This window comes from Mizuhopecten yessoensis, unplaced genomic scaffold, assembly GCF_002113885.1.
Source record: "Mizuhopecten yessoensis strain PY_sf001 unplaced genomic scaffold, ASM211388v2 scaffold11177, whole genome shotgun sequence".
NCBI classification, from domain to species: Eukaryota; Metazoa; Mollusca; class Bivalvia; order Pectinida; family Pectinidae; genus Mizuhopecten; species Mizuhopecten yessoensis.
The window spans coordinates 771,266-798,830 of NW_018408918.1; the positions used below are offsets into that span (position 1 = coordinate 771,266).

Consider the following 27,565-nt stretch of genomic DNA (forward strand, 5'->3'; position numbering starts at 1 on the left):
CCATAACTCTGTATGTATATTGGGATATGATACCTGACATCAGTACAGGACAAAGAGCCTTAACTCTGTATATATATTGGGGTATGATACCTGACATCAGTACAGAACAAAGGGCCATAACTCTGTATATATATTGGGGTATGATAATGATACCTGAATTCAGTACAGGACAAAGGGCCATAACTCTGTATATATATTGGGGTATGATACCTGACATCAGTACAGAACAAAGGGCCATAACTCTGTATATATATTGGGGTATGATACCTGAAATCAGTACAGGACATGCCACCATCCCAAGTGGTACTCACACAAAAAAAGTTGCAATTGTAAGTGACTGAGTATATCAGATATAACACAAAAAAATCATGTACATGTGGGATACAAGATCTAGTTACAGTATGTGACACTTTGCCATCCCAAGTTGAAAATGTACTTGCATGCATACACAATTTTGCAATGGTTGGTGACAAGATAGGATATACACCCCAAAGTAGTGACTGAGGAATAGGCAGAGTACTAACCTAAGGTCCCCTTCTCTAGAACAGTTGTTCATGGGGGACTAATAATAGCATTGATGTATTACCAGGGTGCTTTATTTTTCATTTCAGAATATATACTTAGAACCTGATTTCCTAGACAAGATATTGAAAATGTCCATCACAATCCATTATCTCACAGCTGGTACATTGACTTTGATTTATATACATACATATGGGCTCTTATCAGCAAAAATACATCTAGAGCTGCCTGGTACTAATCAGACAAAATGAATTATTCATAACTGTATATATGTAGTGATTATTTGTGCAACAGGAAAAGAAAAAAAATGCAAAAACCAAATCGGAAATCAAACACAGAACCTCCCAATTCTACAAGGACACTCTTACTAACTGAGCTACCTGAGGTCACCAGGTCCAGTTACTGTTACCCCAAAAAATTATGTGAATATTACAAAAAAAGGATAATCTGTGATTTCTTTTTGCCTTGTTGTACAGTTTAAAACTGTCAGCTTCCACAAGCAAAAAAAAAAATGCTTTATTAAAAATGAAGAAAAGATCAGGAAAGTTTCTCTAATTTCAAAAAAATGTAGCAGAATTAAACTGGGTCAGATGCCTGTGGCCATGCAGGTAGCCTAACTGGTAAACTGTTTGTCATTCTGGCTGCATATTTTCCCTTTCCTGTTACAAAAATACTGCTATAGTTTCCCAATTTATATGCAGGCACAGACTGCAGTCAAATTTAAGTGAAAAAACGACCACCAATAATGACGTTTCAGGAGACATCTTGTGCCTCAAACTGGCCACATACAATGATATTGGAGTTCCTGAGACAGTGTAATCCCATTAGCTCGACTCTCGATCACTCAGTTAAGGTGTCAACAGCCCTATAAAACTGGTGTTAGATAAGAAATCACAATGAACAGTCACCTGTATAGTGACACCTGTAGCTTTACGACCCAACTCAAGTCAGAGTCATTCAAACAGACAGCAGAGTTGAATGACTTCTGATTCAGGACCAATCTACAGACATCCTCTTTTTCTATCTCGACAGGCAGACAACGACATCAAAGTACAACTTCAGACAGAAGAGTTTTTGAATGTCACAGCTATTCCTTACTCCACTATTTTGGGAATTGGTCCTGGGGCTTGGGACACAATGCACCGTAGTGAGCCAAATTGAGATTTTTCTGAATATATATACATTTGTATATATATATGCATACAGAAATCGAAAAAAATCCTTATTTATAAATTATTATTTCACTTTAGATGTTGCTATTGCATTGCCATCTGTATACAAGTCGAGAATTACAGAAAAGAAAATATGTAGGTATATCTGAGACTTGGTAACTTTAGAGGTTTTGGGAATACTTTGTAGCAGCATTTTCCATAGGAAGCAAAGCAAAATTTGGGCCCCAAAATGCTTCAAGAAAAAGCTCCAAATTATTATTTCAAGATACGATAGCATTTTTTAATATTCCTTGAAGAGGAACTAGGACTATAGAGTGTTTGAAATTTCATTTTGAGGCTTTTTATATGTATTTCCCCCAAAAGTTTGCAATGGCAACAGCTCTGTTAAAACAGTAATGACAACATAGAATACACTGTAGGCATTTAGACCCTAATTCTACATAGAATTGCAGTAGAATATCCCCTTTATTTACCCCAAGACTAAAAGACTAATATGCTGCTTCTTTATGCATTATAAATTATACAGGGGATTTAAAATAAATTCTTCTTTGAAAAACAATACCTGTAGCATTGACAATTCAAAACTACCTCAATGTTATCAAGGCATTTTATCTCTTGACATTTAAAGTAAGTCCTTAATTTTAATTAACAAGATTATTATGTTGGAGCTCTCTTGGAAGGAGGCCTAAGCATTCCACAGTAAGGTAGGATATGACTTATATGGGCTTGTAAAATTTGTTGAAAAGGTAGGATATAGCCTTAAGTCTTGATCTTGGGCGATTTTCAGGTGGAGGGTAGGATGTTATTGTAGATGGCTAGTTACCAAAACTCAACATTACAGGAGAATGATATGAAATTAATGTTGGAAAGTGTGTGTGGGATATACAGGTGTGGGATATAAAGGTGTGGGGGTATACAGGTGTGGGGGTATACAGCAGAGGGTACACAGATGTGTGGTATACATGTGTGGGGTATACAGGTGTAAGGGTATAAAGGTATGTTGGATATACAGGTGGGGGGATATACAGGTATGGGGTATAAAGGTGTGGGGGTATAATGTGTGCGATATAAGGTGTGGGGGGATAAAGGTATGTTGGATATACAGGTGTGGGGGTATACAGGTATGGGGTATAAAGGTGTGGGGGTATAAAAGTGGGGGATATACAGGTGTGGGGGTATAAAGGTATGTGGGATATACAGGTGTGGGGGTATAAAGGTATGTGGGATATACAGGTGTAGGGGTATACAGGTGTGGAGGTATACAGATGTGGGGGTATACAGGTGTGGGGGTATACAGGTGTGGGGGTATACAGGTGTGGAGGTATACAGATGTGGGGGTATACAGGGGTGGGAGTATAAAGGTATGTGGGATATACAGATGTGAGGGTATACAGGTGTGGGGGGATACAGGTGTGGAGGTATACAGATGTGGGGGTATACAGGTGTGGGAGCATAAAGGTATGTGGGATATACAGATGTGAGGGTATACAGATTTGGGGGTATACAGATGTGAGGGTATGCAGGTGTGGAGGTATACAGATGTGGGGGTATACAGGTGTGGGAGTATAAAGGTATGTGGGATATACAGATGTGAGGGTATACAGATTTGGGGGTATACAGATGTGAGGGTATGCAGGTGTGGAGGTATACAGATGTGGGGGTATACAGGGGTGGGAGTATAAAGGTATGTGGGATATACAGATGTGGAGGTATACAGGTATGGAGGTATACAGGTGTGGGGGTATACAGGGGTGGAGGTATACAGGTGTGGGGGGATACAGGTGTGGAGGTATACAGATGTGGGGGTATACAGGTGGGGGGGTATAAAGGTATGTGGGATATACAGATGTGATGGTATACAGGTGTGGAGGTATACAGGTGTGGGGGGATACAGGTGTGGAGGTATACAGATGTGGGGGTATACAGGTGTGGGAGTATAAAGGTATGTGGGATATACAGATGTGAGGGTATACGGGTGTGGGGGTATACGGGTGTGGGGGTATACAGGTATGGAGGTATATAGGTGTGGGGGTATACAGGTGTGGGGGAATACAGGTGTGGAGGTATACAGATGTGGGGGTATACAGGTGTGGGGGTATAAAGGTATGTGGGATATACAGATGTGGAGGTATACAGGTATGGAGGTATACAGGTGTGGGGGTATACAGGTGTGGGGGTATAAAGGTATGTGGGATATACAGATGTGAGGGTATACAGATTTGGGGGTATACAGATGTGAGGGTATACAGGTGTGGAGGTATACAGATGTGGGGGTATAAAGGTTTGGTATATACAGGTGTAGGGGTATACAGGTGTGGGATATACAGGTATGGAATAAACAGGTATGGGATAAACAGGTGTAGGGTATACAGGTGTGGGGGTGTAAAGGTGTGGGATATACAGGTGTGAGGATATACAGGTGTGGGATATACAGGAGAGGGTATACAGATGTGGGGCTATACATGTGTGGGGGTAAAAAGGCATGAGATATACAGGTATGGGATATACAGGTGTGGGATATACAGGTGAGGGTACACAGATGTGGAGGTATACAGGTGTGGGATATACAGGTGTGGGGTTTACGATGTGAGGGTATACAGGTATGGGATATACAAGTGTGGGATATACAGGTATGGGGGTAAACAGGTGTGGGATATACAGGAGTGGGGAATACAGGTGTAGAGTATACAGGTGTGGGAGGATGTGGTTGAAGATGGAGTTTATTAGGTTTGTTGGTGTGGGAATTGCTAATGGTGATGGGTAAAGAAATGGCTAGTGGGAATTAATAGGTTAGGGAATTGCTATAGTCATGATGAATGTTGGTTAATCCGAGTTTCCTCTGGCCCTGACACATGATTCTTCGACATTTTGACAGGTAGATTTGTGATGTGGGATATCTATTGCCAAAATGTCTATGAGTCTGGTGTCAGGGCCACAGGAAACTCAGGCTAGATGTGTCAGGAATGAAGACGTTATTGGTTGAGGATATTGCTAGTGGGGATTGGTGAGGATATTGCTAGTGGGGATTGGTAAGGATATTGCTAGTGGGGATGGATGAGGATATTGCTAGTGGGGATTGGTGAGGATATTGCTAGTGGGGATTGGTGAGGATATTGCTAGTGGGGATGGATGAGGATATTGCTAGTGGGGATTGGTGAGGATATTGCTAGTGGGGATTGGTGAGGATATTGCTAGTGGGGATGGATGAGGATATTGCTAGTGGGGATTGGTGAGGATATTGCTAGTGGGGATTGGTGAGGATATTGCTAGTGGGGATGGATGAGGATATTGCTAGTGGGGATTGGTGAGGATATTGCTAGTGGGGATTGGTGAGGATATTGCTAGTGGGGATGGATGAGGATATTGCTAGTGGGGATTGGTGAGGATATTGCTAGTGGGGATTGGTGAGGATATTGCTAGTGGGGATGGATGAGGATATTGCTAGTGGGGATTGGTGAGGATATTGCTAGTGGGGATTGGTGAGGATATTGCTAGTGGGGATGGATGAGGATATTGCTAGTGGGGATTGGTGAGGATATTGCTAGTGGGGATTGGTGAGGATATTGCTAGTGGGGATGGATGAGGATATTGCTAGTGGGGATTGGTGAGGATATTGCTAGTGGGGATTGGTGAGGATATTGCTAGTGGGGATTGGTGAGGATATTGCTAGTGGGGATTGGTGAGGATATTGCTAGTGGGGATTGGTGAGGATATTGCTAGTGGGGATTGGTGAGGATATTGCTAGTGGGGATTGGTGAGGATATTGCTAGTGGGGATTGGTGAGGATATTGCTAGTGGGGATTGGTGAGGATATTGCTAGTGGGGATTGGTAAGGATATTGCTAGTGGGGATGGATGAGGATATTGCTAGTGGGGATTGGTGAGGATATTGCTAGTGGGGATTGGTGAGGATATTGCTAGTGGGGATGGATGAGGATATTGCTAGTGGGGATTGGTGAGGATATTGCTAGTGGGGATTGGTGAGGATATTGCTAGTGGGGATTGGTGAGGATATTGCTAGTGGGGATTGGTGAGGATATTGCTAGTGGGGATTGGTGAGGATATTGCTAGTGGGGATTGGTGAGGATATTGCTAGTGGGGATTGGTGAGGATATTGCTAGTGGGGATGGATGAGGATATTGCTAGTGGGGATTGGTGAGGATATTGCTAGTGGGGATTGGTAAGGATATTGCTAGTGGGGATTGGTAAGGATATTGCTAGTGGGGATGGATGAGGGAATTGCTAGTGGGGATGGATGAGGATAATGCTAGTGGGGATTGGTGAGGATATTGCTAGTGGGGATTGGTAAGGATATTGCTAGTGGGGATTGGTGAGGATATTGCTAGGGGGGATTGGTGAGGATATTGCTAGTGGGTATTGGTGAGGATATTGCTAGTGGGGCTTGGTAAGGATATTGCTAGTGGGGATTGGTAAGGATATTGATAGTGGGGATGGATGAGGATATTGCTAGTGGGGATTGGCGAGGATATTGCTAGTGGGGATTGGTAAGGATATTGATAGTGGGGATGGATGAGGATATTGCTAGTGGGGATGGATGAGGGAATTGCTAGTGGGGATGGGTGAGGATATTGCTAGTGGGGATTGATGAGGATAATGCTAGTGGGGATTGGGGAGGTTATTGCTAGTGGGGATTGGTGAGGATATTGCTAGTGGGGATGGATGAGGGAATTGCTAGCAAAAATGGGTGTAGGAATGGAGTGGGGATGGGTTTGGGAACTACTGATCAGAGAAGGATGTGGATATGGCATGGAGATGGCCGGGTGCAAGAATGAGGTGGAGATGGTGGTGGGAATATAGGTTGGGATGGGTTCTTTGTCCTTTAAGTCTATACCATAAAAAGTCACTGACACTAATTCAAACAGAATGCATGGCTGACATTAATAAATAGATACTGACAGTCTGCTGGTTTGTAATGCGATAAATGTTACACTATTTAACGTCACAGTAATATAACACCTTTGTCGGCCTGCAGCGACATGAGTCACTGAATGTTTTGCTATAGACTCGCGCTCATTAGTTTCATCAATGGGACTATCTTGTCAGTATGTAGCGAGACCATGAAACATTGGAGTTCATTGGTAAATCAATCGGAAATCATTCTAGCACACACATACACAAGTCAATCATATTTGTCTACTGACCATGTACAGATGTAGCACGACTGTGAAACAGTGTAGTTGTAAGTTAGCTAGTACATTTGAATATCACCAGAAATTCATCCAAACCCACACACATTTAAACTCACATCTCATAATGTTAATTTATAGCGGATGACTGGAGAAAGTCCACAGAATTAATCAAATATCAACCCACAAAAATTTGTATAAATATTCATTCTTCCCTAGAACTATTGTTAACTGGAATTCGCTACCATCATCCCTAGCACAGGAGCCAAACCTGAACTCTTTCAGGTCTGCCCTGGCTAGTTTCAACGTTCCATAAAGTGTTTTCTGTTTTCATCTTATAGTACAAATTAACAAAAATAATTGTTTTTAACATTTTTAATGCCACCTCCCAGGATCAAGTGCACACAAACCTTTGAGTCTGATCCTTGTAAAGGAAGAAGAAGAAGAAAGACCCAACCGATGTCAAAAAATTGATTTAATTAATTGAAGAGCTGTTTGTTTTTATAATGCACAGACCAAGCTAGCGTAATTCAGCAGAGCACTATATAACATGATCATTGAGGCACAGGTCCAACATCAACGCCACATAAACATTGCACTTCGACTGAACAGAAAATCAATAACCGATAACAAGTAGCGTCCTTCTGTTTCACCTGTCACCTGGCCTGGCCGTTAATTACAGGTGTGACAACCATAAAAATGACCTTAGACATCAATAGTACAAATGTTTTATAATACTTACAGTGATTTAAGTTAATCGTTAATCCACTGTCCGACATTTTGTAGTGACACACTGTTTACGTACTAAATATCGTGGACTTGACGAGACAGGTACCCGGTGTTGTTCCGTTGTCACGATGCCATTCACCTGGTAATCATAACGACAAACGCAAAACGGCTCGAAGTGTCGCACGGGCGTCAAACTGAGGCTATGAAATATACCCGGGAGATTTAAATACCCGCCTGTCTCAATACGTAGGATAATGCTAAACTAACGTAAAGTTGTCCGAAGGTCAATATAATTGTCTAAATAAAAGTAATAGAAATAATCGTTATTCAGGTAAAGGTATCGTAATTTGAAAATGCACATTTGATTTAGTCAGTTCACACAGAGACGTACATATATATTACATATTATATCAGCCGTTTAGTAATACGTCCTTTAATGACCTCTCCGCAAATATGACGCTTAGCCATATAAAAACCAAAAATATAAAATCACCTGATTCCAATTCATAAAGATCGACAAATTAGTATCTAAACGTGCCTTAATTTATACGTTGTCACTATGAACCTCCAAGTTAATGGAGTGTATTCCACCCTATACAAATGTAGGTGCACAGGGACCTGAGATTATTTTACATTTATAAATATATTTTATCATTGCATGGATGTGTCACTTTTACCGAAAACTGATCTTAACCCCTATATTATTTTACATTTCCACAGCGAGTTTCTCTATAAGCAATACCAGAAGAAATAACGTTCATAGAGCTATGAACGAAATTTGATCAGCGTCATTTTGAACCTTCCCCTCCCGTCTCGAATAACCTAAGAAAGTGTTAGAAGCAAGTAATTTGGTGACGTTAGGCTGATCTGGGAATCTCGTTTGATATAACTTGTGGCTCAAATTTGGGGCGATAAATATGTTTTAATAAAATCTCGTTTGCATTGACGACCAGTCACTTCAATATCAAAATATTAGGGAAGATCTGTATTCAAGTCAATTATAACTAAAAAAAATAGAATGTAAATACAAGGATTGAACGCTATTTTTTTTTTAAACTCATGCGAGTACGAACGCATGGAAAAAAAGGCAGTTCAATGCTTATAAAATGTGAAAAACGACACAATTGAGGAGTTTAGAAAATATGAAAAAATACTCTGAATACCTCAGTTTAGATTCAAATATAGCTGTAACAAATTCCCGGGAGCCTTTGTTTAAGTGTGTGTGTATATATAGGTATACATAAAATCTTTTTTTTTCTTTGTGTGTAAGTTCTATTTCAGAATATCCAACACATCTTTTTAGTACAGATAATCCATTATATAACATAATGATACAATATTTATACAACACCCCAGGGCACGTCATCACTCTTTGTTCAGCTATGCACCTAGGCACGAACACGCGCACACGCCTACTCATACACATCATTTTCAATAGATTACATTATAGGCTATATTGTATGTTTCCCCACAAGGACAATTACAAAAACATCATCTATATACTCGCAAAGTTGTCGTCTGCTTAATAGACTAGTTGCCTATCGTAGTTTTTCTACTCTCCGCCAGTCTTCGTTTCGACAAAATAGTATCAAAGAGCGCAACTAAAGTGTGATGCCTCTTGCCCATTTTACCACATAGGTTCCAATATTGAGGGAATAAGAAGGGGTAAACTCAATCGCGAGAGGGAAACACGACGTTTTAATTCCCAGTATTGGGAACACCATAATCCGATCAGAGGTCTTATTTTGGCGTATTACTACAATTAAATCTAAAATTTAAGGGATTAAAAAATGAAATAATTAATTTCAATGGATAATTCTTAAAAGAAATCCACCTCATCCACATGTATTTAGATTTGTATTCAATAATTAAACAGTATCGCTGAATAATATATAGTGCTCACAAATACATTGCATCTTGGTTTGAAGTGTCATTAGCCTAATATGCGTCTTTATTAGACATGGAAATGGCCAGCAGAACACGGGAGATTGCATGCTCCTGCAGCTTTTCAGAAAAATAAAGACAATTTTCCTGAAAGTCCCCCAGATCCATCCGCTGGGAGTGGGGCATCTCCTCTACACCTCCCCTTCCTCATTCTTCCTTGTCTTAGTTAACTTACGGTAGAACTTTGTAGATAAACACGAGAGAAGACAGTAATATACGAAAGATTGAGCTATTGAAAGACAACTATAAGTGCCATCTCAATGAAAAGACAAAACCTCGACAGGTAGCGGGACATGCACACAGGGACATGACATTTTGTTACAGGTATATTTAGACCTAAACCAATGTGTTCAGAGTAATTGTACACGTGTTAAGGGTTTAGATCAACTTGAGGTATCATAATTTGGGTGGTATTTTTATCGACAGTTGATCTAAGTCCATAAAACGTGTAAAATTACTCCGAAAACCTTAGTTAAGGTCTGAATAAAGCTGAAACGACTTATCAGGTCCATGTGGTCACTCCATCCGGTTAAGCTGAACAATTTAAGGAATTTGATTTTGATCTTCCTCACTTTGGCGAACGCTCAGCACTAAAGCCAAAAGCAAGGTATTGCCAAGACGAGCCTTAAAGAAAAGCATATACAAAGGGGAGAAAATGTTTGGGGAATGAAGAAATGCAAGTTCATGTTTCCATGGTTACATTTGAAACATCAGATGTTGCAATACATAGATTTCAATGAGCTGTAAGAGACTTGTGACAATATGTTTCTGATATAGTTATACTGCCATTCCGGTACTTAATTAAAGATCCTTAATTAATAATTAATTGATAAATTGCACAGGGTAGGTTTCTTTCGTTACTGAGAGCAAGGCAGCTTTCACCTTTAAAATTGCCACATAAATAAATAACAAGTTACAAGGTGTGTACTTGGAACCTTTGTCAAGTGTGATTCCCATCAAAACAGCTAAGGTCAAATGAAGACCGTTGCCTAGGGAGACACTATCGGAAAAGTGGGTAGGGAAGTGAAAAAAGAAAAAAAATAGAGATCCCAAGTGTTCCAACGGGGACAGCCGACACGTTCTGTTTCTTTTTCTAGGTCAAACACGTTATAAAACAAACAAAAGCGCCCGATGCAGCAGGGGGCCCACATGAGTCAGTTTTTATCTTTTATGATACCACGCAGGTGGTATAGTGGACCTATTATGTAATTCTCTGAATTTGCAGGGTTGAATCACAGGGACCTGATAATTTGTTACAGCTATAATTGGCCTTCAAATGAGGCGTTAAGAGTATTTTTTTTACACGTTTTAGGGGTTTACATCAATTTTCGATAGAAACGCCACACTCCCAATGATGGTTAGGCGTTCAAAGTAAAAAATACACGTTTTAGAGGTTTAGTGCTAATACCATCATTTGGATGGGGTTTTTTATACCGAAAATTGATCTAAACCCATAAAACCTGTACAATTACTATGAACACCTCAGTTAAGTGCAAAACATAGTTGTAACAAATTTCCAGGTCCCTGTGAGCTGAATCTTTATATAATCTATAAAACGTGTTCCCTGAAGATTTGAAAACATCAATCTGGGTGAGAAACACTTTTTTTCTGAGACCCGATACTGAAATATAGATGCACAACTACAGTACCGCTGTCATTAAAAAACTTTGTAGTATGCGTGACGAGTGAGACCTATTACAAAAAGCCAACCCGCATTACCTCTTCAAGGTTTTAGGGGAAATATCACGCAATCAAGCTTTTCTCGAAATAAGTGTTATTAAGTGACATCAATATATATCTAAACATTACATCATAGTGTTCGACAAGTGTGTCTAAGGTATATATACAGTCAGCTTCAAAACGTATAACATCAAATCTGCTGGCATATAGCAACCTTTTCGCGGACGTAATGATTTTCTGTCAAATATTCTTCCAACAAATTCAGCAAATATATTGATTTGATAAAGCTGTCAGTGGGCATCGTTCAAAGCTGAATGTGGTTATCGGTGACGTAAACTAGCGCACTGGGATATAAAAATAATAATGCAGCACTACATTTTTTTTTCTGTACACTAAATAAAATTGTCAGAAAAGTCCGCCACGATATTAAATATCAAAGACAAGGTGGCAAAAGTTATCTCCCATGGTCTGAATAGTTTATTAATATCGCACTTGTCACATACTAGCTGCTTCCTACTCAGCTACAGATAATTTCTCTTTGGCTCATTTGGTAGAGCGCAAAACTAGTAAACACGATGCACCGGGTTCAACTCCTAGCGGAGGCACTAAAAAAATAATGACACCTGTCACATTAATATAATCAGTAGGAATTATCTCCCTTCTATTGCAAAAATTTAAAGCAGATACTCACCTCAAGTTGTGGGTAGACTCATCGTCCTGGAACATCACATACGGATCATCGCGCTGGTGTGGTACATGTGAAATGACAATGGTGGGATTTGTTCCCTGGCTGTTAGGCGTATATCCAGGTTCAAATGATGGGAATCTAGTTTCGGCAATTTGATAATCGTCCTCCAGACCTATAAATTCCACTGATTGCCGACTCGGCCATGTTGGTTGTCCTGTGTTGTAATATTGTATTCCGGTGTGGTCTGCTGGATGTATATCGACCCCATATTGCTGTATATTGGTGGTTTCCCCCTTTGGGAAGTTGTCATCGTAATTTTGATTGTTTTTATTTGATCGTTCTGCTCTATCTTGTACACGCCCAGTGCGTCCCCCGATGTCGAGCGACAGATCAACATCCTCGGTACAACTATTGTTGGATACGCCGGACAGATGTACATATGTAGGTTGTATAGGTGTGCTGTGTTTGCTCATGTCACCGAGGTTCAACAGCTGTGAGTTGTTGAACCCTCCTCCCCACATCCGACCTGTCTCAGCGTCCTTATAAAGACGATCATGAGAATGATTCGCATACAATGGTTCTGTATGCTGGGGATTGGCTCTCTTGTCCCTTTGTCTGTTGTTGTGTTCGGCAATGTACACAGCATCATCAGTGATCGTCAAAGGAAGGTCTTGTGCCTGACTTTCATCGAACGCAAAGTAATATTGATCTTGCGATTCTCTTTCTTGTAGACGAACTATCGGCGTCTGCTCATAATGTTGGAATATTTCATTAGAAAATCCATACTCTGCTTTCCTATACTCGTCAGTCATTAAAAGCTGTTCAGTGTCGAGGTTTGTATGTGGTACCATCACGTCAAAGTTGGGATATCCAGGAACCTCTTTTCTTTCATCATTTTCAAGAATTGTCGAATTAGGAAATGTTGCAAATTCGGTAACATGCATGTTTGTTTGATTATCATGTTCTTCACTCGAACCTTTAATAAATGCCAGTGACTCTGGCTCAGGTATAACATCAATACTTCCAAAACGAACTGCTCTTAAAGGTAGTGTATCCTGTTCCCCATTCTGCTCTCCGCGTACTGCTGAAGTTCCGATTCCATTTGGAATGTTTGATCCGTAGTACGTACACGGTGCCTCGAACTGAACAGATGCATTGTCCCCAACAAATGTTGAACAAGGAATAACTCGAGCTTCAACTGATGATAAATTAGTGGAGATAGGATCTGATATGATATTAGTCGAAAATCCTTCGAAATTTGATACTCCAGAAGTTCCATTCTGATATGGAATAGATGGTCCAAAATATGTTGACGCTATTTCAAACCGATCACCACTAGGAGTGGTACCATAATCTGTAACGGAACTGTTCTGTAAAGTACTGGTAGCCAATGGATCAGGTCGGAATTTGTTTGTAAAACCTTCGTATGTGTGCTTAAAGGCTTTCCTACGTTTCCAATTTCTTCTGGAATTGGTTTTAAATTGACGCTTTTGTCTCTTTCCTACATACGGTTCCCTGTCTCTAATACTGGTAACAGGGATGTCTACTAACGGAGTTCTAACGTTGCCATTAGGTTCTTGTCTAGTCCTTGCCTTCTTCCTATCTGCCTGATCTTGCTGCATAACTTTCGTGTCTTCAGTACTCCGTAAGTTGGCAATATCAAAGGTCTTCTGACCAAGATCTGTTTCTTGAAGCCCTTTGATATGATTTTTTGTTTTGCCTATGATATCAAACCGTTGAAGATCTGGATTACTTTTTTGAGACACCTCATCGAGATTTGTATCCGGAAGTTCAAAAATATGCATTTTCCCCTTGCTGTTCGTACGCTTTGTCTTTATATCATTGTCGATGAAAGGGTAGCTTTTTAGAGACCAGGACCTCGACTTGAGTGTCATACTTAATGTATCCCAGTTATCGTCAATCACTTCGTCACATGGTTGTTTGACGTCCGTGACGTCAGGGTCATAGTCGTTCCACATTGTCCTCAACCAGGCTGACGTCTTCCGCGCCGTCGACCTTCCACTGTCGACTGAGGAACGGCTGACAATGTCACCTTTCTCCATATCGATCACAAGGTCATGATCCGCAAGCGACTCACTTTTCTACAAATAAAATTGTGTGCTGTATCAATTTTATTGGTTTAATTGAAAATTACGGACGTCATCCACAGATACCAAAAGACAGTAAAAACTGCTCAGATTGATAGACCAAAACATGTCGAGTTAAAAGAGTCTTCGAGTCAATCAAGACTGCGGACGATCAATATAGGATCATTATTACATCATTTTTGAAGCTCCCTCTGTGAAACTTGTAGAATTAAACTAGAATATCAATGTATCAATCCTAATCCATCTATATATGAACATTTTGACCAATGTTCTGTCTTACATACAAGCTCATTGCACTAGTTCTAATGACCGGTTGTGCACTTACTGAAAAGGGTTATAGTCTGTCTTATTAACAGCTACCTAGACATTTAGTTTACGACATTGACCCTACCTGACCTGATCCGCTGTGGCCAGACTTGACCGAGGCCAACGTGCCGGTCCGTGGTTGGTCACCATAGTGCATTATGAAGTAACTGAGTGTTAGCACGACCACAATGGCAGAAGGCACAACAATTAGGAGTATGGTCAAGGGGCCGGACAATCCACCTGTATCTGGCTGATCTGTTTCAGGTGTCTTCAGCGCTAAGGACACTGGCTCTAAAACCTGGATAACAGACATTTTGACACGTCATACATTTGTTCAATTTACACAATTACCAGAGAAAGTTTAAACTGCCCTTTTCCCAATCCTTTACTTATTAATATCCACTCATGTTGAAAGCCTACCTGGTAATTGAACATTATGAGCTGCTACATGAAAAATACTATACATGAACTCTCATCGCTCATACACACCCGATATGTCCCAGCCTATTTCCATCTTGTGGATTCAGGGAAAGGAGAGATATGGGGCCGTATTCACGAGACTGTTCTCATGCACCAGCATGTATTGTGCTCATACCAACTATCTTGTAGTTTGAATCAAATGATATCTTAAAAAAGTCAAGTGTAAACCCAAAAAAACGATGTTTTCCTTTAAGCCTCTCCTGATTTCTTTCAAATTATTGTCAAAATGTGAAGTTTTATAGATTTATCACGGGATCAAGCAATTGGGCTTGAGCCCAAAATCTGAGTTTGAGCATGAGAACGGTTTCATGAATACGGGTCCTGATATATCCTATTGTATGTTTTATGTATGTCCTTATGATGCGACTTATATGGAACACCTTTCATGATTGGATTTTACTTCCGTGTCTTTCGGAAGGGTCTACTTAGGCCTCCAACAACCTAAATCGTTGCACAGAAGTAAAGACATAAAAAAAACCACAACAAATTCGACATGGTACGTACCGGATAGCCTAGAATAGCGCTTGTCTCCACCTCACTGAGTCGGTTGTATTTTTCTTTGGCAGTTTGTGCTGGCACCGCTGATCCATCCTCTAGGATATAAAATGCGACGTCAACACCGTCTTCAACGTCATTCCGCGTTATATTTGTAATCTATAAATAAACGAAAAAGGAGATATTGTAGAGTATAGTTGTTTTTACATAGAACTTGTGTTTTCCCATTGGAAGGTGTCGGTATGCGGCTGTTATATATATATATCTGAACCATTGAGATGAACCACAGTTCCGCGATGACACAGTTAAACTGCTTTTGTTTTCGCTTGTTCAATATTTATCGGATTTATATAAACGAAAACTTTTTTCGTGGTATTTTTATGCTGTAATATGATGAGTTCTTAGAGCGCTATACTAACTCTCATATCAGTTTTATGTTTGAAATACGATGCCAGTCTTTATTTTATATCATTTGTATGATTTTAAAATGATTAACTTCTACATTAATCTCCAGTTTTATGTTTAGAACATGATAAGCTCCTTCACTAAATCTCTGTTTATATGTATTTTGACATGATAAACTCCGACAATATTTCTCAGTTGTTAGGTTTTTAACATGATAACCTCGTACACTTATTCTCGGTTTCATACTTAAAGTATGATAAGGCTCAGTACGTTATGTCAGTTGTTTTGTCTTGCAATATAATAAACTCATTTACTAATCTCAGTTTTCAAAATTCAAAATTGTGGCAAGATATCTCAGAAGTATGATTGGACCTTTTCTGACGTTTATGGAATATTATGAGACGTGTTAGGTGATTTCATCAATACTCGTAAAAAATCTTATTGTCCCACATCATGGTATGTAGAAAGGGCTACAGGTCCTCGAAGTACAAAAATTGACCCATGCAAAATGTGAAAAAACGGAAATAATGCCCATATAATGAAAACGCATTTTATACAATCTCTCAAACATTGCCAAACATTTTTTGCTACACCTATGTAAGAAATACCAGAAAGCTGACTTTTGCAGCGAGACAGTTATGTAGGGTCCTATTGCAGACTTTGAAATTTTGCCATCTTTGCTACATAAACCATCATAAACCATATATATCATAGCAAAATTGAAGGCACGCGACTAGCTTTTTGATTGGTCTCACGTAAAATAAAAACCTGCCGAATCGCTAGGCCGACACCTGTCCTTTGAAGATTACAGAGGAGCGACACCCGACTTCAAAGTTAGTTAGTTGTACCGTTAAGCGCCCGACATATTCGTTTGATGTGGATCAGAGGATCAAACTAGTCTTCTCGTCTCATCCCTAAGGTGGCGAAGACTGAGCCTTCGAATTTGCTATTATATACTCAGCGATGCAGAGAGTAAAAGTGAGCGCGATTCCTGGATATCGAGGATGAATGTACTGTGGTAGAGTATTTAAATGTTCTGCCAGAACAGTAGAGGACGTGTTTTACTAGACTTGGCTATATGAAAAAAAAGATGGTAATGACTAAAATTTATGCTGGGGCAAAAATGATAAACCAGGCATTTTATGTACAAGCGGATTAGATCAATGTGCATATAAACAGACAAAATACATAGGTTTTAATAACTGAGGCTTTTTCATATATATGTCCGTTTATAAATTTTGAAACCGGGGACTACAGATAGGACAAGTATGAGTTCAGATTACATATTTACTAATAACTTAATGAACTGAATGTTTTACTGATTTGATATACAATCATATGATTAAAACATACTATACCTGAACTTGAATATTATCTTGTCGTTTGCGTCGGGTTATAAGATGGATGTCTCGCTTTCGTCGTTCCGATGAAGCCTCAGCATATGTTTCCGCCAGTCCTGTTCAAATGGAGAAACATTAATCGTCGTATTGGAAGAGAAATAAAAAACAAACTATCGTGTACTCGACTTTGCTTTCGAAAATAATAAGTTATATTTGTATTTCTCTACATGTTTCAAATGAATGTTTCTAATTATTTTGATTTTAAAGAACACGCACTTTTCTCGGCATAGTTGAGACGTTAAAATTTTGACTTTGAATTCACGTTCCACAAAAGAGATGTAAACATTTCAACAAGTCATTAAAACACCCCGTAAGGAGCTGTTTAGATAAAATGAGTTCATGATCGCAAAGAGGACGTTTGATTGGATATCAGATAAGTTTCATTCAGAACCTTATGAAGAGAAAAATAACCTCCACATTTCTTTAAAAAGTTAGTATAGGTAGGTTAAACATACCGACTGTTAGGTCGTCCCTGAATGCATCAGTTGTAACATTGATTTTCTGTTTAACCTGGATGCGAATTTGCAGCATGATGTCCTCATCCTTTGGAAGTGGAGTCACTGTGGAGCTACTGACAACAAGTGTTACTGGCAACCCTGATGTCTGCGTTACAGAGGCAGTCATCAACGCTGTTGAGGGTACAACAGTGGCTGACGACATGAGAGGCAGAATTGAAGTGGTCACCGTCTTTACTGAAATCTGTTCATAAGGGTCAGGTTGTGACTGCACTGTCGACTGTGTTGTCTGAAGCAACGACTTTTGAATAATTGACACTGTTTCAGCAGGCAATGTATTCATCAAACGATTGGTAGGCAATGTCATATCAGATGCAAGTTCTGAATGGGTTAGAATGTCACTTCTTGAGCTCACCAAAGATGCAAACGATGATACCGCAATTGTTCTAGTTGTTTCTGAAAGTTGTGGTGTAGATTCCGTGGAATATATCAATTCACCTGAAAAAGTCGTCTCTGATGGAAACAAAGTCGAATGTTCACCAGGAGCCAACTCATGTTTTGTTGATTTCACATCAAATGACATCAAATTCTTCGATGTAGATGGTGACACAGGTGAGTTGATAAATGAGGTCATTTTCTCTGACATCGTGCTCTGTGGTGTAGATGGTGACACAGCTGGATCGATAAATGATGATGGCATTCTCTCTCCAATTGTATTCAGTGACGAATATGGTGACACAGCCGAACTGATGAAGGATAAAAACATTACATTTGACATCGAACTCAGTGGTGAAGATGGTATCACTCTCTTTGACATCTCGTTCAGTGATTTCCATGATGTCACAGCTGACTGGATATTTGAGGATGACATACTTTCCGACATCGTACTTATTGACTTCGATTTTATCACAGATGACTGATCTAGAAATGATGAATTTCTTTTTGACACATTACTCTGTGCAGGAGGTTGCGTCATGGATAATTGGGTTACTGATGATGACATCCTTACTGACATTGAAGTGGGATGCATAGATGAGCTCGCTGCTGTTTCAGTTAAAATGGATGACATACTCTCTGACATTTCACTCAGAGACGTAGATCGAATCACAGCTGACTGCAAAAATGACGATGACAAACGTTCTGACTTTGGTAACACGTCTGACTTGATAAATGATGAGACAATTCTCTCTGTCATTGTACTCATGGGCGTAGATAATGACACGTCTGACTTGATAAATGATGAGGATATTATATCTGACATAGTACTCAGTGATGTAGATGGTAACACATCTGACTTGCTATATGACGAAGACATTCTTTCTGACATCTTTCTAAGTGGTGTAGATAGTGACACATCTGAGGTGATAAATGATGAGGAAATTCTATCTGACATCGTTCTCAGTGGTGTAGATGGTGACACGTCTGACTTGACAAATGATGAGGACATTCTATCTGACATCGTACTCTGCGATGAAGATGGTGATTCATCTGACTTGGTAAATGATGAGGATATTATATCTGACATCGTACTCAGTGATGTAGATGGTAACACATCTGACTTGCTATATGACGAAGACATTCTCTCTAACATCGTTCTCAGTGGTGTAGATGGTGACACATCTGACTTGCTATATGATGAAGACATTCTCTCTGACATCGTTCTCAGTGGGGTCGATGGTAACACATCTGACTTGTTATATGACGAAGACATTCTCTCTGACATCGTTCTCAGTGGTGTAGATGGTGACAGATCTGAGGTGATACATGCTGAGGAAATTCTATCTGACATCGTTCTCAGTGGTGTAGATGGTGACACATCCGACTTGTTATATGACGAAGACATTCTCTCTGACATCGTTCTCAGTGGTGTAGATGGTGACAGATCTGACTTGTTATATGCCGAAGACATTCTCTCTGACATCGTACTCATTGGTGTAGATGGGGATACGTCTGAGGTGATAAATGATGAGGACATTCTATCTGACATCGTACTCAGTGGTGTAGATGGTGACAGATTTGAGGTGATAAATGATGTGGATATTCTATCTGACATCGTACTCAGTGGTGGAGATGGTGACACAGCTGAGTTAATATTTGATGAGGACATTCTGTCTGACATCGTATCTAGTGGTGTAGATGGGGACACGTCTGACTTGATAAATAATGAGGACATTCTATCTGACATCGTACTCTGCGATGAAGATGGTGATTCATCTGACGTGATAAATGATGAGGACATTCTATCTGACATCGTACTCAGTAGTGTAGATGGTGACACGTCTGACTTGATAAATGATGAGGACATTCTCTCTGACATCGTACTTAGTGATGTATATGGTGACATATTTGACGTGATAAATAATGAGATCTCTCTTTCTGACATCATACTCAGTGGTGTAGATGGTGACACAGCTGCGTTAATATTTGATGAGGACATTCTGTCTGACACCGTATCTAGTGGTGTAGATGGGGACACGTCTTGCTTGATAAATAATGAGGACATTCTATCTGACATCGTTCTCTGCGATGAAGATGGTGATTCATCTGAGTTGGTAAATGATGAGGATATTATATCTGACATCGTATCCAGTGGTGTAGATTGGGACACGTCTGACTTGATAAATGATGAGGTCACTCTTTCTGACATCGAACTCAGTGGTGTAGATGGTGACACAGCTGAGTTAATATTTGATGAGGATGATGAGGACATTCTCTCTGACATCGTACTTAGTGATGTAGATGGTGACATATTTGACGTGATAAATAATGAGATCTCTCTTTCTGACATCGTACTCAGTGGTGTAGATGGTGACACAGTTGAAGTGATGAATGATGAGGATATTCTATCTGACGTCCTACTCAGTGATGTAGATGGTGACATATCTGACGTGATAAATAATGAGGACATTCTCTCTGACATCGTACTCAGGGGTGTAGATGGTGACACAGGTGAGACATGCTGAGGAAATTCTATCTGACATCGTACTTAGTGGTGTAGATGGTAACACAGCTGAGTTAATATTTGATTAGGACATTCTGTCTGACATCGTATTCAGGGATGAGGGTGGTGATTCATCTGAAGTGATAAATGATGAAGATATTTTATCTTGAAGATGGTGTCACATCTGACGTGATAAATGACGAGGACATTCTCTCTGACATCGTTCTTAGTGATCTAGATGGTGACACATCTGACGCGATAAATGTTGAGGATATGCTCTCTGACATCGTACTCAGCGGTGTAGATGGTGACATATCTGTGGTGATAAATGATATTTTCTCTCTATCTAACATCGTACTCAGTGGTGTAGATAGTGACACATCTGTGGGGATAAATGATGTGGACATTCTATCTGACATCTTACTCAGTGGTACCACAGCTGAGTTAATATTTGATGAGAACATTCTGTCTGACATCTTATTCAGTGATGAAGATGGCGATTCATCTGACGTGATAAATAATGAGGACATTCTCTTGATGAAGACGGGGACACGTCTGACTTGATGAAGGATGAGGACATTCTATCTGACATCGTTCTTAGTGATCTAGATGGTGACACATCTGAGTTAATATTTGATGAGGGCTTTCTGTCTGACATCGTATTAAGTGGTGTAGATGGTGACACATTTGAGGTGATAAATGATGAGGACAGTCTATCTGACATCGTACTCTGCGATGAAGATGACGAAGACATTCTCTCTGGCACCGTATTCAGTGATGAAGATGGCGATTCATCTGACGTGATAAATAATGAGATCTCCCTTTCTGACATCGTACTCAGTGTCGTCGATGGTGACACGTCTGACGTGATCAATGATATTGTCTCTCTATCTGACATCGTACGAAGGGGTTCTATCTGACAACGTACTCTGCGATGAAGAGGGTGGTTCATCTGACTTGGTAAATGATGAGGATGTTATATCTGACATCGTTCTCAGTGGTGTAGATAGTGACACATCTGTGGGGATAAATGATGTGGACATTCTCTTCTGACATCGTGCTCTGTGGTGTAGATGGTGACACATTTGAGGTGATAAATGATGAGGAAATTCTCTCTGACATCGTTCTTAGTGATCTAGATGGTGACACATCTGAGTTAATATTTGATGAGAACATTCTTTCTGACATCGTATTCAGTGATGGAGATGGTGCTTCATCTGACGTGATAAATAATAACGTCTCTCTTCCTGACATCGTACTCAGTGATGAAGAGGGGGACATGTCTGACTTGCTATATGATGAAGACATTCTCTCTGACAGCGTACTCAGTGATGAAGATGGTGATTCAGCTGACGTGATAAATGATGAGAACATTCTCTCTGACATCGTTCTTAGTGATCTAGATGGTGACACATCTGATTTGTCATATGACGAAGACATTCTCGCTGACATCGTACTCAGTGGGAACACAGCTGAGTTAATATTTGATTAGGACATTCTGTCTGACATCGTATTCAGGGATGAGGGTGGTGATTCATCTGAAGTGATAAATGATGAAGATATTTTAGCTGACCTGACTTGTTATATGACGAATACATTCTCTCTGACATCGTACCCTGCGGTGTAGATGCTGACATATCTGACGTGATAAATAATAAGGTCTCTCTTTCTGACATCGTACTCAGGGGTGTAGATGGTGACACATCTGAGTTAATATTTGATGAGAACATTCTGTCTGACATCTTATTCAGTGATGAAGATGGGGACATGTCAGACTTGCTATATGACGAAGATATTCTCTCTGACATCGTACTCAGGGGTGTAGATGGTGACACAGCTTAGTTAATATTTGATGAGGACAGTCTGTCTGACATCGTATTCAGGGATGAGGGTGGTGATTCATCTGAAGTGATAAATGATGAAGATATTTTATCTGACCTGACTTGTTATATGACGAATACATTCTCTCTGACATCGTACCCTGCGGTGTAGATGCTGACACATCTGACGCGATAAATGTTGAGGATATGCTCTCTGACATCGTACTCAGTGTTGTCGATGGTGACACGTCTGACGTGATCAATGATATTGTCTCTCTATCTGACATCGTGATGGTAACACATCTGACTTGTTAGATGACGAAGACATTCTCTCTGACATCGTTCTTAGTGATCTAGATGGTGACACATCTGACGCGATAAATGTTGAGGATATTCTCTCTGACATCGTACCCTGCGGTGTAGATGCTGACACATCTGACGCGATAAATGTTGAGGATATGCTCTCTGACATCGTACTCAGTGTTGTCGATGGTGACACGTCTGACGTGATCAATGATATTGTCTCTCTATCTGACATCGTACGAAGGGGTTCTATCTGACAACGTACTCTGCGATGAAGAGGGTGGTTCATCTGACTTGGTAAATGATGAGGATATTACATCTGACATCGTTCTCAGTGGGGTAGATGGTGACATATCTGACGTGATAAATAATAAGGTCTCTCTTTCTGACATCATACTCAGTGGTGTAGATGGCGACACAGTTGAAGTGATGATTGATGAGGATATTCTATCTGACATCGTTCTTAGTGATCTAGATGGTGACACATCTGAGTTAATATTTGATGAGGACAGTCTGTCTGACATCGTATTCAGGGATGAGGGTGGTGATTCATCTGAAGTGATAAATGATGAAGATATTTTATCTGACCTGACTTGTTATATGACGAATACATTCTCTCTGACATCGTACCCTGCGGTGTAGATGCTGACACATCTGACGCGATAAATGATGAGGATATTATCTCTGACATACATCGTATTCAGTGATGAATATGGTGATTTATCTGAAGTGAGAAATGATGAGGACATTCTCATTTGATCTGACATCGTACTCAGTGTCGTCGATGGTGACACGTCTGACGTGATCAATGATATTGTCTCTCTATCTGACATCGTACGAAGTGGGTCTATCTGACATCGTACTCAGTTATGAAGATGGGGACATGTCAGACTTGCTATATGACGAAGCCATTCTCTCTGACATCGTACTCAGTGTTGTCGATGGTGACACGTCTGACGTGATCAATGATATTGTCTCTCTATCTGACATCGTGATGGTAACACATCTGACTTGTTAGATGACGAAGACATTCTCTCTGGCACCGTATTCAGTGATGAAGATGGTGGTTCATCTGACGTGATAAATAATAAGGTCTCTCTTTCTGAAGATGGTGACACAGCTGAGTTTATATTTGATGAGGACATTCTGTCTGACATCTTATTCAGTGATGAAGATGGTGATTCATCTAACGTGATAAATGATGAGGACATTCTATCTGACATCGTACTCAGTGGTAACACAGCTGAGTTAATATTTGATGAGAACATTCTGTCTGACATCGTATTCAGTGATGAAGATGGTGATTCATCTGACGTGATAAATGATGAGGACATTCTCTCTGACATCGTACTTAGTGATGTAGATGGTGACATATCTGACGTGATAAATAATAAGGTCTCTCTTTCTGACATCGTACTCAGTGGTGTAGATGGTGACACAGTTGAAGTGATGAATGATGAGGATATTCTATCTGACATCGTACTCAGTGATGTAGATGGTGATACAACTGACTTGCTATATGACGAGGACATTTTATCTGACATCGTACTCAGTGATAAAGATGGTAATACATCCGACTTGCTATATGACGAAGACATTCTCCCTGACATCGTACTCAGTGGTGTAGATGGGGACACGTCTGACTTGATAAATGATGTGGACATTCTCTCTGACATCGTACTCAGTGATGAAGACGGGGACACGTCTGACTTGATAAATGATGAGGACATTCTCTCTGACATCGTACTCAGTGATGAAGATGGGGACATGTCTGACTTGCTATATGACGAAGACATTCTCTCTGACATCGTACTCAGTGATGAAGATGGGGACACGTCTGATTTGCTATATGACGAAGACATTCTCTCTGACATCGTACTCAGTGATGAAGATGGTGTCACATCTGACGTGATAAATGATGAGGACATTCTATCTGACATCGTACTCAGTGATGAGGATGGGGACACGTCTGACTTGCTATATGACGAAGACATTCTCTCTGACATCGTACTCAGTGGTGTAGATAGTGACACATCTGACTTGTTATATGACGAGGACATTTTATCTGACCTCGTACTCAGTGGTGCAGATGGGGACACGTCTGACTTGATAAATGATGAGGACATTCTATCTGACATCGTACTCTGCGATGAAGATGGTGATTCATCTGACTTGGTAAATGATGAGGATATTATATCTGACATCGTACTCAGTGATGAAGATGGCAAAACATCTGACTTGCTATATGACGAAGACATTCTCTCTGACATCGTTCTCAGTGGTGTGGATGGTGTCACATCTGAGGTGATAAATGATGAGGAAATTCTATCTGACATCGTACTCAGTGGTGTAGATGGTGACACAGCTGAAATGATAAATGATGAGGACATTCTATCTGACATCGTACTCAGTGGTGGAGATGGTGACGCAGCTGAAGTGATAAATGATGAAGATATTTTATCTGACATGGTTCTGAGTGGTGTAGAATGTGTCATATATGGGGACATAAATGGTGAGAGCATATTCTCTGACATCGTACTCAGTGGTGTAGATGGTGACACGTCTGACTTGATAAATGATGAGGACATTCTATCTGACATCGTACTCAGTAGCGTAGATGGTGACACGTCTGACTTGATAAATAATGAGGACATTCTCTCTGACATTATACTCAGTGGTGTGGATGGTGACATGTTTGACGTGATAAATGATGTGGACATTCTCTCCAACATAGTTATTAGTGTTGTAGATGGGGACACGTCTGACTTGATAAATGATGAGGACATTCTCTCTGACATTATACTCAGTGGTGTGGATGGTGATATGTTTGACGTGATAAATGATGTGGACATTCTCTCCAACATAGTTATTAGTGTTGTAGATGGTGACACGTCTGACTTGATAAATGATGAGGACATTCTCTCTGACATTATACTCAGTGGTGTAGATGGTGACACATCTGACGCGATAAATGTTGAGGATATTCTCTCTGACATCGTACCCTGCGGTGTAGATGCTGACACATCTGACGCGATAAATGATGAGGATATTATCTCTGACATAATACTCAATGGTGTAGATGGTGACACATCTGACGCGATAAATGTTGAGGATATTCTCTCTGACATCGTACTCAGTGGCGAAGATGCTGACACATCTGATGTGATAAATGATGAGTTCACTCTTTCTGACATCGAACTCAGTGGTGTAGTTGGTGACATGTATGACGTGATAAATGATGAGGTCACTCTTTCTGACATCGAACTCAGTGGTGTAGATGGTATCACGTATGAATTGACAAATGATGAGGATATTTTATCTGACATTGTACCCTGCGGTGTAGATGCTGACACATCTGACGCGATAAATGATGAGGATATTATCTCTGACATAATACTCAATGATGTAGATGGTGACACATCTGACGCGATAAATGTTGAGGATATTCTCTCTGACATCGTACTCAGTGGCGTAGATGCTGACACATCTGATGTGATAAGTGATGAGGACATTCTTTCTGACATCGTACTCGGCACACTCGGTGAAACGTCTGACCTGATTAATGACGAGGACACTGTATTTGACATAGTACTCAGTGGTGTAGATAATAGCACATCCGACTTGATTAATGATGAGGCCATCCTCCCTGACATCGTACTCAGTGGTATAGATGGTGACACGTCTGACTTGATAAATGATGAGGAGATTCTCTCTGACATCGTACTCAGTGGTATAGATGGTGACACATCTGACTTGATTAATGATGAGGCCATCCTCCCTGACATCGTACTCAGTGGTGTAAATGCTGACACACCTGACTTGATTTGTGATGAGGACATTCTCTCTGACATCGAACTCAGTGGTGTTGGTGGTATACCTGTTGATGTAGTTAAAGAAACTGGCATACCCTCCGACTTCTCACTCAGTGATGGGGATGGTTTCACGGCTGATGACATACTTTCTGGTATCATGTCATAAGACGGAGATGATGTCACTGTTAACTGTATAAACGACGTCGTCGTACTCTCTGACACCCTTTTTGGTGACGTAAAGTGGGTCAACGCTGACATTTTCTCTGACATCAAACTCAGTGACCGAGATGATATCACACCTGACTGGAAATACGACGGTGATATAGAATCTGATATCGAATCCAGAGACGTCGATGATGGTACCGTTGAGTGGATAAACAGTGCTGACATCCTCTTTGACATCATACCAAATGACGAAAATGGTGCCGCGCCTGACAGAGGAAACAGTGATGAAATATTCTCTGACATCAAACTAGATGACATTGATTTTGTTACAGTTGACTGGATAAATGGTGATGAAACAGTATCCTTCCCTTCATTCGGAGACGTAAATGATGTCACAGTTGACTGAACAAAAGATGTCCCCGTCTCTGACACCCTTTTCAGTGACGTAGGTGATGTCATAGTTGACTGGATTATTGAGGATGGCATACTGTTTGACATTAACATTGATGATGTGATACTCACTGACATCGTACTTAGTGGCGCAGTTGGTGTCACAACTAACTGCACGAACGATGTTGACATAATCTCAGACGCCTTAATAAGTGAGGTAGGCTGTGTTTCAGCTGATTGGATAGACGATGACGAGCTACTCTCCGATATCGTTCTCTGTGGCAATGACGGTGTCACAGCTGACTGAACGAGCGATGATGATATACCTTCAATTGTCGAACTGAGTAACGTTGACAATGGCACTGTTGACTGGATAAGCGGTAGTGGTAAGTTCTCGGACGACTTGATCGGTGACGTGGATTGTGTCACAGCCGATATGAAGAAAGATGAGGTCATGCTCTCTGACATTGTACTCAGTACCTTAGATGACGTCACTTTTGTTTTAATAAACGATGATGACAAATTCTCTGACATCCTTTTAATTGACGTTGGCTGAATTATCAATAATGACACCGAACTTTGCGGTAAAGATGGTGTGACACTT

General features: G+C 40.3%; 2 protein-coding genes across 3 annotated transcripts in view; one reads left to right on the forward strand and one right to left on the reverse strand.

The window, feature by feature from the left end:
- Positions 1-20,451, reverse strand: part of LOC110440260 — a 100,661-nt gene extending 80,210 nt beyond the window's left edge. Inside the window, exons 1-6 of one of the 2 annotated variants that reach the window (XM_021483226.1) lie at positions 20,324-20,451; positions 17,531-19,654; positions 17,034-17,131; positions 15,280-15,429; positions 14,381-14,593; positions 11,885-13,983 (exon numbers count right to left, since the gene is read on the reverse strand). In XM_021483226.1, coding sequence (XP_021338901.1) covers positions 11,885-13,983; positions 14,381-14,593; positions 15,280-15,429; positions 17,034-17,131; positions 17,531-19,654; positions 20,324-20,450 — 4,811 coding nt within the window. In that variant the 5' untranslated portion in view covers position 20,451. Of the gene's footprint in view, positions 1-11,884; positions 13,984-14,380; positions 14,594-15,279; positions 15,430-17,033; positions 17,132-17,530; positions 19,844-20,323 lie in introns of those variants that run through there. The other variant, XM_021483225.1, reaches the window with a different exon arrangement.
- A 2,353-nt stretch (positions 20,452-22,804) lies between these two features.
- LOC110440270 (dentin sialophosphoprotein-like) lies at positions 22,805-26,572 on the forward strand. Its single transcript, XM_021483244.1, has 2 exons — positions 22,805-23,138; positions 23,613-26,572. Exons 1-2 carry the CDS (start codon positions 22,805-22,807, stop codon positions 26,570-26,572), a joined length of 3,294 nt encoding a protein of 1,097 aa, XP_021338919.1.
- The last annotated feature ends 993 nt before the right edge of the window (positions 26,573-27,565 follow it).

Coding starts and splice junctions, on each gene's coding strand:
- LOC110440270 (XM_021483244.1), top strand. CDS start 22,805: ATGATATTGTCTCTCTATCTGACATCGTACGAAGGGGTTCTATCTGAC. Junction 23,139..23,612: donor CGTATTCAGGGATGAGGGTG/GTGATTCATCTG, acceptor CTGACTTGTTAG/ATGACGAAGACATTCTCTCT.